This window comes from Hesperophylax consimilis, chromosome 22 (genome assembly GCF_061612785.1).
Source record: "Hesperophylax consimilis isolate HC1 chromosome 22, BYU_Hcon_1.0, whole genome shotgun sequence".
NCBI classification, from domain to species: Eukaryota; Metazoa; Arthropoda; class Insecta; order Trichoptera; family Limnephilidae; genus Hesperophylax; species Hesperophylax consimilis.
The window spans coordinates 23,799,889-23,818,186 of NC_142857.1; the positions used below are offsets into that span (position 1 = coordinate 23,799,889).

The following is an 18,298-nucleotide window of genomic DNA, read 5'->3' on the forward strand; positions in this document are numbered from 1 at the left end:
GAGGAAGGAGTGAACATGGGTCTTGAAGAGTCCCATGTTGTAGGAGGGAGGAAACACAGAGGCCGGCAGCTCGTTCCACAGCCGAGCTGTTGAACTTAAGAACGAATCGTAGAAGCGACCCGTTCTCATGTGACAAGTGTCAACTGTGTACAAATGTTGGGCGCGCGTTTGGCGTGTATCCCGACTACGCACCGGTGCCGAAGGGATCAATGACGCTAGTTCCTCAGAGCATCTTCCATTGTAATACCGATAGAACAAGGACAGCATACCTACCTGACGCCTGTGCTTTAAAGATTGCAGTCCATTTGTTAAGATTGGGGAATCTATCAAACGGACCGCCCGTTTTTGCACAGTGTCAAGGGTTTTATTCAGGTATTTAGGGGCTCCGGACCAGAGATGGCTGCCAAATTCGACAGTAGGGCGCACTTGCGATTTGTACAGGGTCAGCAGTTGTGTACTATTAGTATCTGCGGGCCCTGTACAGTACGCCCAGCTTCTGAGAGGCAAAAAACAAAGTGGACGTTAGATTGAAATAAATTGAGGTAGATGTTACCTCTACTAATGATTTTTTGGTAGGTGGGAATAATTTTAATGCCTGGAGATACGAAATGTTCTCTGAAGCCATTGTTTGCATAATATTTTTTTATCTGGTCAATTCTGGACAGGCCACACTAACCACAGTATGGTTGCCCTTGCAGTTAATGCAGGTTGGATCATTCGATGATTTTTGGCAAAGATCAAAAGGGTGGTCCTCTCCGCAATGAAAACATCCTGGAAGGGAACGACATATGGGTTTCGAATGTCCAAAAAGGCAACAGCTAAAACATTGAATCGTCAGGAATTTATATACTTCCACAGGAAGCGCGTTGGAACAAATAAATACCCGAGATGGCAAACTTGGGCCTTCAAAAGTAATAACAACCGATTGCGAAGGTTTCCATGAAGTGGTTCCATTAGTTTTTTTTTATTTAATTAAAATGAAATATAATAATATAATATTAAGTTCTGCAAGTATTTTTTGGTTTTTGTTATTGTTACACTAAACAATTGTGTGGTTCGATGACTCAAAATTGACCTTACTTGGGACACACCAGACAAGTCACACTTCTACCCGTTTATTTCTTCAGTGCTTCTACTGCATTCAATCTATGTTCGTCCCTCCACTGCCAGTTCCACGTCGCACTGCCATTTGTCAAAGGTTGGTATCAAAACTCTAATGTGAACTCTAGCCTTGCGTCATTTGACAACATTTTATTAGCGAAAAACATGAAAATATTATTATTTGTTACATTCAAAGTTAAACACTGCATAATATACAATAAAATCTATGTAATACATTAAACATTGCATAATATACAATTAAATCTATGTAATTCATTAAACATTGCATAATTAAATCTATGTAATACTTTAACCCTTAGAAGACTGCTAATATTTTGTGAATATCTCAAAACCAAATATAATATTGAAAATTATATTTGAAATAATTGACAGGCATCTACAATGTCAACGTTTTACTTAGGAATTTTCATGGACAATATTGAAATGCGTTCAAAACTTCTAAAACATAGACTGCTCTATACACTGCACATTGCAGTGCATCTGAAGGTAGTCATGATTTTATATGAACTGCTATTGTAGATGGTCGTATCCTAAGGGTTAAACATTGCATAATATACAATTAAATCAATGTAATACATCATAACATACCTAATATTATAATATACATATTGTATAAAACAGAAAAATATTTCATAATTTTTAGTAACAGAAGAACATGTATACAGTACTGATTGTTTTTGATACATGTGAATTAACGCTGGGTATAATATATATTTTTTTAACAACACACCTTCGATTTTAATCAATGACAATATAATAAAATAAAAATCATAGATTTGACACAATTTTTTTCTTCTCCTGATTGCCTTATAAAAAACTGACAATATTTTCAAAATATGCAAAGAGTTGAATTTGAAAAATAAATACATATAAATATATATTTATAAATGCTACTAAACACTTAAAATAATTTACAAAAGTACGAGATTTTGCTATTATAATAAATAAACTCAATAATATTATACAAAATAAAAAATAAAAATTTAAAAAAAAACACTAGTAACTGACTTTCTAAGAAAAATCATCAATAATTATTTACAACCATTTGGAATGTTAAATTAATAAAATAATACATGGCAAAATACTTCTTCTCCTGTCAGTGATCAATACTGTCGTTAAGCGGGTTTCCGGAAATCATTTGTTACAAATTTTAAATTTCCGGAAACCATTAGTTACAATTTTTGATTTCCGGAAACCTGTTTTTAAAAGTGTTGAAAACCCTTTGTTATAGAAAATGGACAGCACCACTGAATACAACCATTCAAAATATCATATAACACCCGCTTTATTGCATTATTTAAATAATTTAATATAATCATTTCACCAACTGAAAATAAATTAAGAACCAAAACCTAAATAATAAGTGCTCCCAAAACCCTCTCAAAAAATGCAATAGTAAAAACATCTTATTTTAACACTGAACAGAAAATTTCTAGAAATGTGATCCATACCAATTTGAAAGATAACTGTCACCAATTTAAATAAAACCTTTGAAAGAAAGAATTTCAACATTTAAAAAACTTTGATCAATTTCACCCGAAGTAAGAAAAATTAAGTTTTCTTGGGGCACACAGACACGCCCACAAAATACTTCTATCGCTTAATCTCTTCAGTGTATTTTTTAGGTACAGAGTAATACAAAAAAAAATGCACCATAGCCAAATATTATGTTATGTAATACTTAATTAACCCCCTCAGGATAATTTGTTTGGTTTTGCAAACAAACAGCTATTGCCCGTAGAATTTGTTCGCATTTGGGAACAGCTCATATGGTCTCATATAAATCAGAGTGTCAAGAACAGTGTTAGAAAGAGAAAACAACACTCTTTATATTCAAATCTAGAAGTTAACCACAGAAGAATTAAAATTTACACCTCCATGAAACCAAAAGTTTTGACAGCAATTTGAGAACAATGATTGAAATAAAATTAAAAAATAAATTATTTTTATATGAAATAACAAAAAGAGTGAGGTAACAATAATGTTTGTAATATATTTGTCTAATAAAGAGTGCTTTGTTTTTTTTCATTATCAGACATTTCAGTTTATGAAAAAATGTTAAGTTAAAACGTTAGTTATTTTTAAAACTTTTTCATGTTTACATTTAAAATTTTCATATACCAACAATTATGTGTTTATTTTTAATAATAAAATTTGAAAACCTATTTCATCACCTTTCAAAAACAGTTTTTATTTTTTAAATATATGCAGAAATATTACATTCATTTGGATTTTATTGCAAAGCAAAAAATACACAGATTCTCCGACTTTAAGAAATAAACGGTCAATATGCCAGCGGCCTGAGGGGTTAACAGTTTTAAACTTACCAACGCAATCTATCCCACATATGCGGCACAGTTTTAAAACAATATGAGTGTATGTATCATATATGCAACATCTATATACGGGAATAGCCACTGATGATTCACATATGCTACAGACGCATAGATAAGGTTAATAAATATTTGTAATATTATAATTTTTTTAGAAACACTCTGATTAATCCAATGGCAGTTTACTGTAATGCCCGTTCACAGGGTCTCAAGAAATACATAGTACATTATCATTTTCATAGATAATTGTTAGCAAATTCTTCAGTAGTTACCGGCTGCTAACCTTGTTCAAATCTCATGTACGCCCAACAATAGAATTTGAGAGCCACCTCTGGGCTGGAGCCCCAAAATAATTGATAAACCTACTTAATTCTGTGCAAAGGAGGGCGGTCCGTCTTATAAACGCAATTTGAAAAATGACAATTAAAATAATTTTCTGATAAAATATTATATTACAGTTAGGTACATTATCGGTTGTCAGAATTTTCACACAGTCAGTTCCAATTTTGAAAATGACACATAAATTCAAAGCAAATTTGAGTTCATTGAACCAGAATTACACAGGACGTACAGACAACCGAAATGAGTTATATAGAATATTTTTGATGATGATATTTAATTCTGGTAACACCAATACGGAGTGAACATGGTTTAGTACGGAATTTGATTCTGGTAATACTGGATCATGTCGTAGGTCCTGGTGCGGAAGTTGAGGAAGGAGCTTCGGATGACGCTGAGCATGAAGGCGGCGGCCTCCTTGTCCGTGGAGTTGGGAGCGAAGCGCGCACGCAGCAGGCGGATGGTCTGCCCGCGGAAGCACGGCAGCCCAGTGTCCAGCATCAAGGATACCAGCGAGATGATGGCCTCCTGGTATGGCCTGAAATATTATGAGGTTAGGTTAGTCGACAACAAAAACATTTATTTTATTTATTTATATCGAAAATATTTTCACAATTTATTCTTTTGATACATAACATATAAAAAATGAATTATAATATTGTTACAAAAATACAAAGTGAATGGCATAAGAACAAAATAGTGAAAATTATGTTTTTTAGTATTTCTACACCGATGAAGAGAACTAGCTCTTGAGTTTTGTGTAGGAGTAAAAAGTAATATCATACAGTGTATGATAGTAGAGGATGTGGTAAAATTATAGCAATATAAATATGATTCGAAATGAAGTTACTGCATTTTGTTAACCTTTCCCTTACTGTGCTAAAAAAATCCACGCGTTCCTGTGCTGTGTAGTCAATACACATCTCAAAATAAACGATTTAATATTGGAAAAATATGAATATTCATAGCTAATCGCTCATGTTTATTATGTTTTATATCAAAAGTGATTATAATCATGAAAACATGAAAAAACCATCGGCAGATGTTAAAAAAACGTGCGGGGGGTCCACATCTAATGACGGTCCGCGACCGACTGGCTGGCGGCTAGCACACACACATCTAATGACGGTCCGCGACCGACTGGCTGGCGGCTAGCACACACACATCTAATGACGGTCCGCGACCGACTGGCTGGCGGCTAGCACACACACATCTAATGACGGTCCGCGACCGACTGGCTGGCGGCTAGCACACACACATCTAATGACGGTCCGCGACCGACTGGCTGGCGGCTAGCACACACACATCTAATGACGGTCCGCGACCGACTGGCTGGCGGCTAGCACACACACATCTAATGACGGTCCGCGACCGACTGGCTGGCGGCTAGCACACACACATCTAATGACGGTCCGCGACCGACTGGCTGGCGGCTAGCACACACACATCTAATGACGGTCCGCGACCGACTGGCTGGCGGCTAGCACACACACATCTAATGACGGTCCGCGACCGACTGGCTGGCGGCTAGCACACACACATCTAATGACGGTCCGCGACCGACTGGCTGGCGGCTAGCACACACACATCTAATGACGGTCCGCGACCGACTGGCTGGCGGCTAGCACACACACATCTAATGACGGTCCGCGACCGACTGGCTGGCGGCTAGCACACACACATCTAATGACGGTCCGCGACCGACTGGCTGGCGGCTAGCACACACACATCTAATGACGGTCCGCGACCGACTGGCTGGCGGCTAGCACACACACATCTAATGACGGTCCGCGACCGACTGGCTGGCGGCTAGCACACACACATCTAATGACGGTCCGCGACCGACTGGCTGGCGGCTAGCACACACACATCTAATGACGGTCCGCGACCGACTGGCTGGCGGCTAGCACACACACATCTAATGACGGTCCGCGACCGACTGGCTGGCGGCTAGCACACACACATCTAATGACGGTCCGCGACCGACTGGCTGGCGGCTAGCACACACACATCTAATGACGGTCCGCGACCGACTGGCTGGCGGCTAGCACACACACATCTAATGACGGTCCGCGACCGACTGGCTGGCGGCTAGCACACACACATCTAATGACGGTCCGCGACCGACTGGCTGGCGGCTAGCACACACACATCTAATGACGGTCCGCGACCGACTGGCTGGCGGCTAGCACACACACATCTAATGACGGTCCGCGACCGACTGGCTGGCGGCTAGCACACACACATCTAATGACGGTCCGCGACCGACTGGCTGGCGGCTAGCACACACACATCTAATGACGGTCCGCGACCGACTGGCTGGCGGCTAGCACACACACATCTAATGACGGTCCGCGACCGACTGGCTGGCGGCTAGCACACACACATCTAATGACGGTCCGCGACCGACTGGCTGGCGGCTAGCACACACACATCTAATGACGGTCCGCGACCGACTGGCTGGCGGCTAGCACACACACATCTAATGACGGTCCGCGACCGACTGGCTGGCGGCTAGCACACACACATCTAATGACGGTCCGCGACCGACTGGCTGGCGGCTAGCACACACACATCTAATGACGGTCCGCGACCGACTGGCTGGCGGCTAGCACACACACATCTAATGACGGTCCGCGACCGACTGGCTGGCGGCTAGCACACACACATCTAATGACGGTCCGCGACCGACTGGCTGGCGGCTAGCACACACACATCTAATGACGGTCCGCGACCGACTGGCTGGCGGCTAGCACACACACATCTAATGACGGTCCGCGACCGACTGGCTGGCGGCTAGCACACACACATCTAATGACGGTCCGCGACCGACTGGCTGGCGGCTAGCACACACACATCTAATGACGGTCCGCGACCGACTGGCTGGCGGCTAGCACACACACATCTAATGACGGTCCGCGACCGACTGGCTGGCGGCTAGCACACACACATCTAATGACGGTCCGCGACCGACTGGCTGGCGGCTAGCACACACACATCTAATGACGGTCCGCGACCGACTGGCTGGCGGCTAGCACACACACATCTAATGACGGTCCGCGACCGACTGGCTGGCGGCTAGCACACACACATCTAATGACGGTCCGCGACCGACTGGCTGGCGGCTAGCACACACACATCTAATGACGGTCCGCGACCGACTGGCTGGCGGCTAGCACACACACATTAATGACGGTCCGCGACCGACTGGCTGGCGGCTAGCACACACACATCTAATGACGGTCCGCGACCGACTGGCTGGCGGCTAGCACACACACATCTAATGACGGTCCGCGACCGACTGGCTGGCGGCTAGCACACACACATCTAATGACGGTCCGCGACCGACTGGCTGGCGGCTAGCACACACACATCTAATGACGGTCCGCGACCGACTGGCTGGCGGCTAGCACACACACATCTAATGACGGTCCGCGACCGACTGGCTGGCGGCTAGCACACACACATCTAATGACGGTCCGCGACCGACTGGCTGGCGGCTAGCACACACACATCTAATGACGGTCCGCGACCGACTGGCTGGCGGCTACCACACACACATCTAATGACGGTCCGCGACCGACTGGCTGGCGGCTAGCACACACACATCTAATGACGGTCCGCGACCGACTGGCTGGCGGCTAGCACACACACATCTAATGACGGTCCGCGACCGACTGGCTGGCGGCTAGCACACACACATCTAATGACGGTCCGCGACCGACTGGCTGGCAGTCAGTTTCAGTTCTCGCCGCCCTCTAGTGCAGTCGCTTTAATCTCGCTCCGGAGTTACAATTCTCAAACCTTGTAGTACTCCCGAAAATAACGAAAATTTTCGCTTTTTTTAATATTTTTTACATATACGTTATCAGTATCACTATTTACAACACAACAGTGTATTTCTTTTGTTTAAATACGGGCTTTTGCCCGTTTTTACGAGTGTTTTCCGTACTACGCAGTACTTTGTCGTATTTGCGTACCCGTTTTTGTGTTTTTTCTTTCTATTTAACAATATAAATTCAGTTATACGTTCGATCCTCTATCGCCCATACTTTTCCCGTTAAAAAACAGTGATTTTGTGATATTCCTTTGTGAAAATAGTGGTTTTTTTTTCTCCAGGGCAGTGACCTTATTGTTACCATGTTTTTCTCTAGTCTTTTTCCAGAACTCTCTAGAACTTTCTAGAAGCTCTCGCGTAAACATTCTTCTGTGACGTCACTTGTTTACAAAATTCTTTCCTTTCTCACCACGTGCTATTTTTTTTTTCAATGGATTGTTCTAGAACATTCTAGAGCCTTCTGGAATCTTCTAGAGGCTTCTGGAAGCTTTGTTGGATCAATCCTAAATACTTTTTTTTTATATTTATTGATTTTTCTTTAAAACATTTTTCGATATCCAATTTTGACATTTCTTCATATGTATTGACATTTTTGAAAAGTTTTTTCCCGACATTTTTCCCCATTTTTGGGGAAAATTTTGTAAAATCTGGGGAAAAAATATTTTTTCCCCATTTCTTTTTTTTTTCTTTTTTTGTCTTTTTTTCCCTCTTTCTTTATAAATGGCGTCTAGTGAGGGTCCTTCCGATGATTCGGACAGCTCCATTGGGAATTCTGCGATTCCTCCGAAGAGTCGTAAACAATTGTTGAAAGAAATTGAGGATATTTTATCCACCATTCCGCCTACTGCTGGACCTTCTAAAGCCACAAAATATAAAAAAAAGTCCCATAGGGATATTGTTACAACTGAGGCAGACAGTGAAGCAGGAGCTGCACAAACTACTGCCCGGCATATTCCGACTATAGCTGATAACCAGGAAGTGCCCTCCGCTGCTCCCTTCACCACTCCGACTGCTGAAAATAAAAAACGAGCTGAAGCAGGTACTACACAAACTACTGCCCAGGATACTCCGACTAGAGCTGATAATCAAGAAATGCCTTCCATTGTTCCCTACACCACTCCGAATGCCGAAAATAAAAAACGAGTTAGGTACAGTGACTCGCCTGGCAATCAAGAAATGAAGGCAATTCCAGCTCTGGAAAAATGCCAAAAAATTCGTGTAATAATCTCAGATGGTAGTAACAAGCTTAATAAGGCTGATAAAAACTTGCTGAACTCCACCCTAGATGACCTCATGTCGGACATTACTCGTCTGATGTTGGAAATGAACACTCTCTCGACAAGAAGTTCTACCATAGACGAGATGTTGAATGCTCAATCGGCCATTACAACTAGGCTAGACCTGCTCATTAACTCTCGATCAGTTCCTGCTCCTACTATGCCACTACATAAGGAGACTTTCTCCTATGCTAACGCTGCTGCTAACCTGCCTGCTTCAAAAAAGATTCTGGTGAACGGTCATGAACGACCGATTCCTCAGAAACCGCTGACTGTCCTATTCTATCCTCAGGTGCCGGAGGGTAAAACTTCGGAGGACACTCTGAAGAAGCTTGAGAAGGTTCTCAACCCTAAACAAGATGACTTCCAGATTGTTCGGTCCCGCAAAATCAAGGGTGCTGGCATGGCTTTCCAAGCCAGAGACAAAAAAGGATTGGAGAACATCAGGAAGGCCGAAGCGAAGCTCGCTGCAAATGGTCTTAAAATGATCAATCCACTTGGACGCCTTCCCAAGATTGTCTTATACAATGTCCCTAAAGGAGAGCAATCTGCAGACCAGGAGCTCTTCTCTGAGGTCTTTACCAATAATCTAGTAGGTCAAACGACGCTTTCTCTTGAAGATCATCTTAGAACCATGCGGCGAGTTTCGCTTTTTGGCAAGAGAGACACTCCCACCATGAACATGGTGGTTACATGTCACCCGTTAGCCAGAAAAGTTCTCATAGACAGCGGTATGTGCTTCCTTGGATGGAATGCCTGCCGTACTCGGGATTATACGGGGGCAACCAGGTGTTTCAAATGCCAACAATATGGGCACATTAGTAAGTATTGTCAGCAAGACAATGAAACCTGCCGTCACTGCGCCACTTTGGGGCATAACTACGAGACTTGCCCTAAGAAAGCCCTTCCCGCTGTCTGTGCCACTTGTACACGTTTCAAAAAACCTGCCGACCATCCCACAGGGGATAGAGATTGCCCTGCCCAAGCTGCTGCAATCAATGTACAAGTGAGGATGACAGACTATGGTTCAAGTTAATCTTATGGCACTGGCAACTCTACATGTTTCTTGTTTCTTCTTTCTAGCATATACTTATCTACTTTTATAGTAATCCAAACAATGTGTTTCATATGTTTTTATTTTTACTTCTTTTATCTAATTCTCTTATTCTTTCAGGTAAAACTTTATGATTGTAAAATTGTTGACTTTATATTGTTTATTGCGATTGTTAATTTTCATCTACTTAATAGACACTAATGTTTTCTGACTGTATGTTTTTTTTTTCTTTTTTTTTTCTTTTCTTTTTTTTTCTATCTTAGATCTTGAAACCATTCAGACCAGAACTGAACTCCATTGCTTGTTTTGTGTTGTTTGATATCCCCATAAGGGGTTGTTCACGGACCTAGTCCCCGCATAAGCTCACTGAAGCTCTAGCACTTATGGAACTCTGCCAGACATCTGTGCCACCCCTGAGGGTGGTTGTGGGTCAGAGGGAAGTCCGTGCTGACCTGGGTGCCTTCCGCCCTGCCTCCGACTTCCTGACGCTTTTCTCCCCTAGGGTCTTTAGGGTTAATCCCTATCATCCCATATACTTTCTTCTGGGCACCACCACGAGGTCGGCTTAGGGGCGCGGCACTTGGACCTGCATTTGTCTTCCCAACCACCACCAATCCATCCTCGGGACTGCCAGCTGCGAGGCATTGAACCACTTTTCTTTTGCGTTTTCTTTTTCTTTTGCTTACAGCTCACCTGAATTCGGTGACCACACGATATTCGCGATGGTTACTGATCATGTATTTTTTTCTTTTTTTTTCTTATTTACCATGTACTTCTCATCTCTTTTCTCTACTTTAGGTTGCTGATACTTTGGTACAATATGTTCCTCTTTCTTTTTCTCCCTTTTTCGTTCTCGTAAATAGACTGTGAATTCTACGCTTTCTAACTTTGTCCTGATTTTCTATGTTTATTTGTTCTTGTTTTAAATTTTTGAGAAGTATTCATTGATCATAACACCCATTGTAGTCACTCATCTGTAAGCGCTTGCATACCGCTTCCTAACACCGTATGCGGGGACATTGAAGGTCTAACTTCACTTTAAATTGTAGAGCCGTTTATTCAAAAAAATTAGATTCTTGCGAGAACTCCGAAGGGGTGACCATAAGTCACCTATACCGGGGTGGGAAAGCGGTGGGTAACTTCAATGGCTGGCGGCTAGCACACACACATCTAATGACGGTCCGCGACCGACTGGCTGGCGGCTAGCACACACACATCTAATGACGGTCCGCGACCGACTGGCTGGCGGCTAGCACACACACATCTAATGACGGTCCGCGACCGACTGGCTGGCGGCTAGCACACACACATCTAATGACGGTCCGCGACCGACTGGCTGGCGGCTAGCACACACACATCTAATGACGGTCCGCGACCGACTGGCTGGCGGCTAGCACACACACATCTAATGACGGTCCGCGACCGACTGGCTGGCGGCTAGCACACACACATCTAATGACGGTCCGCGACCGACTGGCTGGCGGCTAGCACACACACATCTAATGACGGTCCGCGACCGACTGGCTGGCGGCTAGCACACACACATCTAATGACGGTCCGCGACCGACTGGCTGGCGGCTAGCACACACACATCTAATGACGGTCCGCGACCGACTGGCTGGCGGCTAGCACACACACATCTAATGACGGTCCGCGACCGACTGGCTGGCGGCTAGCACACACACATCTAATGACGGTCCGCGACCGACTGGCTGGCGGCTAGCACACACACATCTAATGACGGTCCGCGACCGACTGGCTGGCGGCTAGCACACACACATCTAATGACGGTCCGCGACCGACTGGCTGGCGGCTAGCACACACACATCTAATGACGGTCCGCGACCGACTGGCTGGCGGCTAGCACACACACATCTAATGACGGTCCGCGACCGACTGGCTGGCGGCTAGCACACACACATCTAATGACGGTCCGCGACCGACTGGCTGGCGGCTAGCACACACACATCTAATGACGGTCCGCGACCGACTGGCTGGCGGTTAGCACACACACATCTAATGACGGTCCGCGACCGACTGGCTGGCGGCTAGCACACACACATCTAATGACGGTCCGCGACCGACTGGCTGGCGGCTAGCACACACACATCTAATGACGGTCCGCGACCGACTGGCTGGCGGCTAGCACACACACATCTAATGACGGTCCGCGACCGACTGGCTGGCGGCTAGCACACACACATCTAATGACGGTCCGCGACCGACTGGCTGGCGGCTAGCACACACACATCTAATGACGGTCCGCGACCGACTGGCTGGCGGCTAGCACACACACATCTAATGACGGTCCGCGACCGACTGGCTGGCGGCTAGCACACACACATCTAATGACGGTCCGCGACCGACTGGCTGGCGGCTAGCACACACACATCTAATGACGGTCCGCGACCGACTGGCTGGCGGCTAGCACACACACATCTAATGACGGTCCGCGACCGACTGGCTGGCGGCTAGCACACACACATCTAATGACGGTCCGCGACCGACTGGCTGGCGGCTAGCACACACACAGCTGTGCGGTTGTAGGTATCGATGGTCTAAATCAAAATACAACTGCGGACATGTGGATTTCTCATGTTCCCGCATGGCGAATTAAAGCGGGACATCAATAGCGTGTCATTTCCTCGCACACTCTTCGCGTAGCAGTGTCACACAGTTGATTGTATTGGTGTATTTGTTTCCGATTGTTAACAAAAATCTCTGATATTTAATTGAATTTGAAAACTATGTAAAATTTTATTTTTTAATTCAGTGCATAAATGTGTAACAGAGGAATACCTAAAATCTGAACCCAGAATTTATTATATCTATAGAGTTATTAAAGTTATTAGAAGCAATGTGTAGTAAATACACACCACAGATAAGGAAAGGTTAATGATGTTACGCGTGTTCAGTTTTTGAAATATAATTTTACTTTTTTTTTTAATAATATCAAAACTGTTATTTTTTTTAATTCTTCGGGAAAACTATTAAAATATTTTATCCCTTTGTAAATATAATTGCTGTGCATTCTTTGTGTAGAAAATAGAGGAATTTGGATGTTATATTTATGTCTTAACCACTCAGAACATTAGAACGTCAAAAGACGTAAATATGATAATAGCGGTCAAGACATTAGAACGTCTTTTCACGTAAACGCGCGAGATTTTACAAAAATCGATTTATTTCCATCACTAGTATACGGATTGCCATGATTTAAAAAACAGAGTATCGATAATGAATAACGCTACGCGTCTGTATTCAAGAATATCTATGGAAAGTAGAGGTGCATTATCTAAGGCGATTGGATCTGTCATCTTGTTCGTTCATAATTTATTGCGTTTCTAAATAATTTATTAAAAATATTTTAGTTTGGACGGTTAATATTTTGAGGTGACTAATAGTTTCTAATTATATTTCTTCAATATATAAAGTGTTATTTCTTTATGATACTCAGAAAAAAGTACATTTTTCACAACTTTGAAATAATGGTAAGCGATTTTTAGATATTTTTGACGTTTTCATAAAATGTATATTTAGAAACGCAAATATTTACGTATTACAACACAATCCGATAGTGAATTTCATAATCTTTCCAAAACATTTTTTAGAATGAGGCTACGTTTCCCAAAACGTGACTTATGAAGCTTTTAGCAAAACTCGTAAATATCACAAAAATTATCACGTTTTGACAGTTCGCAAAGGAACACATAGTAAATAAAAGTCTTTTTCTGAGAGGTTAATGATGAATTAAGTTTAACCCTTTCAGACCTGAATTAAAACTGGCAGTCTAAAAAAATATTTGAGGCTTGATTACAACTCTGGGAATTATTTATAATTTTTTGGAATTTTTTTTTTTTTTTTAATAAGTTTTGGAAGTAATGCTATGTTAGGTTGAACATACATTAGGTCTCAAAGGGTACTTTTATATTTGCATGGGAAAAGAATAATAACCACAAATACATACAAAAATGGATTTTATTTAATGAAAATTAACATATTTTATGAAAGATACAAAAATAGAAGTTATGCTATGTTAGGTTGAATACTAAACATTAGTTATCAAAGGGCAGTTTTTTTATTTATATCGGAAAATATACTCCCTACAAATACATACTAAAAGTATTTTTATTATTAAAAATTAACATTTTTAATGAAAGATTTAAAAACATATATAGTGAACAAGAAACATAATTGAAATAAACAAAAAAAAAAGATTTTGGTCAATGATGGAACTCAGGCCTTGCATGAAAGTCCTTGAAGCAGTTGCGAGTAGGTGTAAAGCATAGATGTACCTGGCACCGTTGGCATTTGACCTGAATAATGCCTTTGACACAGTGTTTGCACCTCAAGGGGTTTTCAACATACTCAGGAAAATGCCCCCAACCACCAAACCTCACATCATCAACAGGTCTGACTTGTCTCGCCCGATGCCTACTAGACGTCGTCGGTTCCTCCTGCGATTCATTTGAGGGTCGACCTCTCCGACGTGGGTTGATTGCACTGCTGGAAGTTAGGGCACGCCCAATCTCCGATCGAAACACTATCAGAGTTTTATATTTCTCACCTTTTTGTGTGCAGTGACGCCTGTATAATAGCCATGCATTCACCACACACATGTCAACAAGGTGAAAAATTATTCTCAAATAGAAGCGTTTCGATCGGATATCCGTCCGGTATAGTGCAATTAACATGTCGTTGAGGTCAACACCACCCATGAACCTGTTGTACTGAGCCACGATGGCAGGACATAGTACGTCTATGTAGGAGCGGGAAGTCTTCGACCACCGACGGACGGTACCAACTGGTTCTCGTCCGACGTATGAAGATGCGAAGTGAACATTTCTGTTATCGAACCATTTCAGGGCAAACACACCAGATTCAACCTCAGTCCTGTAGTCATATGACCCACGGCCCTCTTCCTTCAACTGACGGTCTGTTTTAAAGGTACAACCCCGTAGTCGGTTATTACGAACAGTGCCAATGGACCATATGCCTACAGATTTCAATTTAGAAATAAGTGAGTGAGAGGTAAACCAGTTGTCGAACGAAACCTTGAAGTTCGCATTTTGGGGAATGCCTCTACAGAGTCGTACAACAACATCTCCACTTATTCCCAGTGAAGTCCTCTCACCCACATTGGTGTCTTTGCCCGTGTAGACTTCAAAGTCATAAACGAAGCCACTTGCTCCTGCTCGGGCGAACATTTTAATCCCCCATTTATGGGGTTTATTTTTCATATATTGCTTTAAAATGCTCCTCCCTTTGAATGGGATCATGGCTTCATCTATACTGTTGAATTCTTCTGGTTCGATCACAGATAAGTTGTGACGGAGAGCATCTATAAATGGACGAACTTTAAATAGTTTATCGTGCCCAGGTTGACCACTGGGCACGCAGTTTGTGTTGTCATTTAGGTGTAAATATTTCCTGAGGCTGATAAATCGGTCTCTCGACATCACATCATATATCATGGGTAGTCTAAGTCCCTCTTGCCAATATTGGCGAATCTGAGGAAGCCTAAACATACCCATCAAAATATGCATGCCGAGAAACCTTTCCATTTCCTCACTTGAGGTGCAAACATTCCTGCAACTTTTCTGAACAGAGTAAAGGTTGGTCTGTTCCACCATATTTAAAATAATTTTATCATCAATGAAATATTTGAAGTATTGGAGAGCTGTTATTACTTCACTCGGTTCAGAAAAGTTGACTATGCATTCAGAGTTCACCGGTTCCAAATCTCGATGTCGCCAGCGTACATCAGCCCTCGCAACTGCCTCTGGGGCAACGTTGTCTGCTTCCTGGGTGGGCTCTGCCTCATCCATGTCCAGGGGAGGATCCTCTTCCTGACTGTCCACTTCAGTGTCCTGAAAATAGTAAATTTTATGTTTTGAACATAAGATAAAATTAATGGATAATACGGTTTCATAAATATGCATTTAAATGTGGATTTTAAAGACTTCATGACTTACTATGACTTCAAAGCCCATCCCAACTTCACGTTGGAGGGTTTGATGATCAACATAGCCCTCTTCTGCGTGAAAAAGGTCTTGGATTTCGTCTTCTTCCTCATCCGGCTCCAGCTCTATGTCAGACACATCTCCTTCTAGCAAAAGTGCTATTTCAATATCTTTGAGACCGTTATTCATCTGTAAATTGTAAAACACCACATAAAATATAATGACAAATCAATAATGCATTAACAAATAACATTTGTGCTAAAATACATACTGAAATTAAATGGTTTTGAATGACAATAATAAAGAAAAATTCGCCATATTCGTAAAAAAACTACCATTGAAACCGAATGTTAGGTTGACCGAACATGCTTTTTCACTTATAATATTCTCGTAAATATCTTTGTAAGATGGATGTTTCTATTTTTATTATTTTGTAATGCGCCTTTGGGCAACAAAATAAATGTAAATTGAGTAAAAACAATGGATAACTCACCTTATATGATGCAAATAATAGCGAGAGGAATTCGAAGCGCCGAAAGCATGCGAACTGTCAAAATGTTGTTGATATTTTCGGCGGGATAACGAGTGACAACATAGCGGACAAAAATAGACGCCATAGAGAAGATTGCCAGGTATTAGAAAACAAAAACCCGAGTCTTTTATTCGATGTAGTTTGGGAAAAAATAATTCTCAAAGTTAGTGTTCGTTTGAACATACATACGGTCTAAAAGGGTTAAATTGCTTCAAGGGTCCTGTGTTCAGGAAAACTATTAAAATATTTTATCCCTTTGTTCGAGTCCTAGATGTGACCGTACATTTTTCTGAGTTTTCTGTTTCATATTGTCTTCAATAATTAAATATTACAATTTGAGGTTTTACGCATTAGTTTATTCCAAAAATAAAAACATTTTTTTTTGTTTCAGCCAGAAGAGTTTTTTGCAGATCAAAGGAAGTTCCAATTATTGTGGTGCGATATCATTTGCATCCTTTATGTAGATTACTGGAGATTCTTGGTTTTTTCTAAGCAAGCCATTTTTTGTCAACGCAAATTTATAGCCGATGGATTGTTGTGGATCTCGCTAAGCAAAGCAGCTGGCTGTTGGAAGGAGTTAGCTTTTCATTTATAAAGATTTTTCTATCCGAAGTAGTGTATTTTATGTCCTTCGCTGTAAAATTTCCCGTTTTCTTTTTTTGTGATAGTATCATATCCTTTTCTTCTTTAGTTTGAAGTTTGACAGTAATTGATTTCTTGATGGTGTAGCAATTTACAATTCTGTTTTGGGTAATCAAATCCTCACACTCATTTTGTGTTTAATATGTGTGAAATTGGAATTTTTGGGTCATCATTTTCTATTAATTCAATTCTTTGTATTTCTAACGATGTCTCTAAAGAAGTTTGCTGGATTTGATTAACCGTGTGTTTCAATGTTTTGCTTTCATTTTGCACTTAATTTTTTTGTAAATTATCTTCTTTTCTTCCCCGTAATGGTCTAAAGAAATATATTGCCTTAGTTATTTCTGTTAGTTCGCTCCTAAGCAGTTTTTTTACTTACGGTGTTCGTGTCTCTATAAGGTTTTCATCCTGAATTTCGCCATGAGTGATTGTAATTCGGTATGAGTTAAGCCGCTACATGTTGTATGGTAACATAGATTACACTTGGCACAGGGTAAATCTTTTTCAAGTGTTGCCTTTTTACACTGAGCACAGTGAGATTTATCAAAGAGGCATATCGGAACTTTGTTTCAAACTTTTCTATGTTACTATGTTATTGTTGTCAAGAAATTTGTTCCCGGCAACTGTCAAAGCAGAACACTATTTACTGACGTCTTTTAACAGTTTTCGTGCTTGGAATTGCGTAAAACAACTGTGGTTAAAGCAGTGTTTAGGCAGTATTTTTCACATTTTAAATTAAATGCACTTTGGTTATTTTATAATCAATAATTAATTATTGAAGACAATATTAGCGATTTCTAAACGAAAATCTGAAACAGAAAAAACAGAAAAGGATACGGTCACATCTAGGACTCGAATCCAGGAGATTAAATTTTTTTTTTTTTTTTTATATTTACTCCACACAGGAGGCCCTGAAGAAAATAATTTCCCTCGGGGCCTATGTCATCTTTGGGGATGCTGTGTGGAGGGTCTTTTTGTGGAGAGGAAGGAGTGAACATGGGTCTTGAAGAGTCCCATGTTGTAGGAGGGAGGAAACACAGAGGCCGGCAGTTCGTTCCACAGCCGAGCTGTTGAACTTAAGAACGAATCGTAGAAGCGACCCGTTCAACTGTGTACAAATGTTGGGCGCGCGTTTGGCGTGTATCCCGACTACGCACCGGTGCCGAAGGGATCAATGACGCTAGTTCCTCAGAGCATC

At 41.8% G+C, this 18,298-nt stretch overlaps 1 protein-coding gene across 1 annotated transcript in view; it reads right to left on the reverse strand.

The window, feature by feature from the left end:
* Window positions 1–1,396: 1,396 nt before the first annotated feature.
* The window catches only part of Pi4KIIIalpha (phosphatidylinositol 4-kinase III alpha), a 118,585-nt gene continuing 101,683 nt past the window's right edge, over window positions 1,397–18,298 (reverse strand). The window contains exon 38 of the mRNA XM_089645313.1: window positions 1,397–4,332. Coding sequence (XP_089501439.1) covers window positions 4,107–4,332 — 226 coding nt within the window. The 3' untranslated portion in view covers window positions 1,397–4,106. The remainder of the gene's footprint in view (window positions 4,333–18,298) is intronic.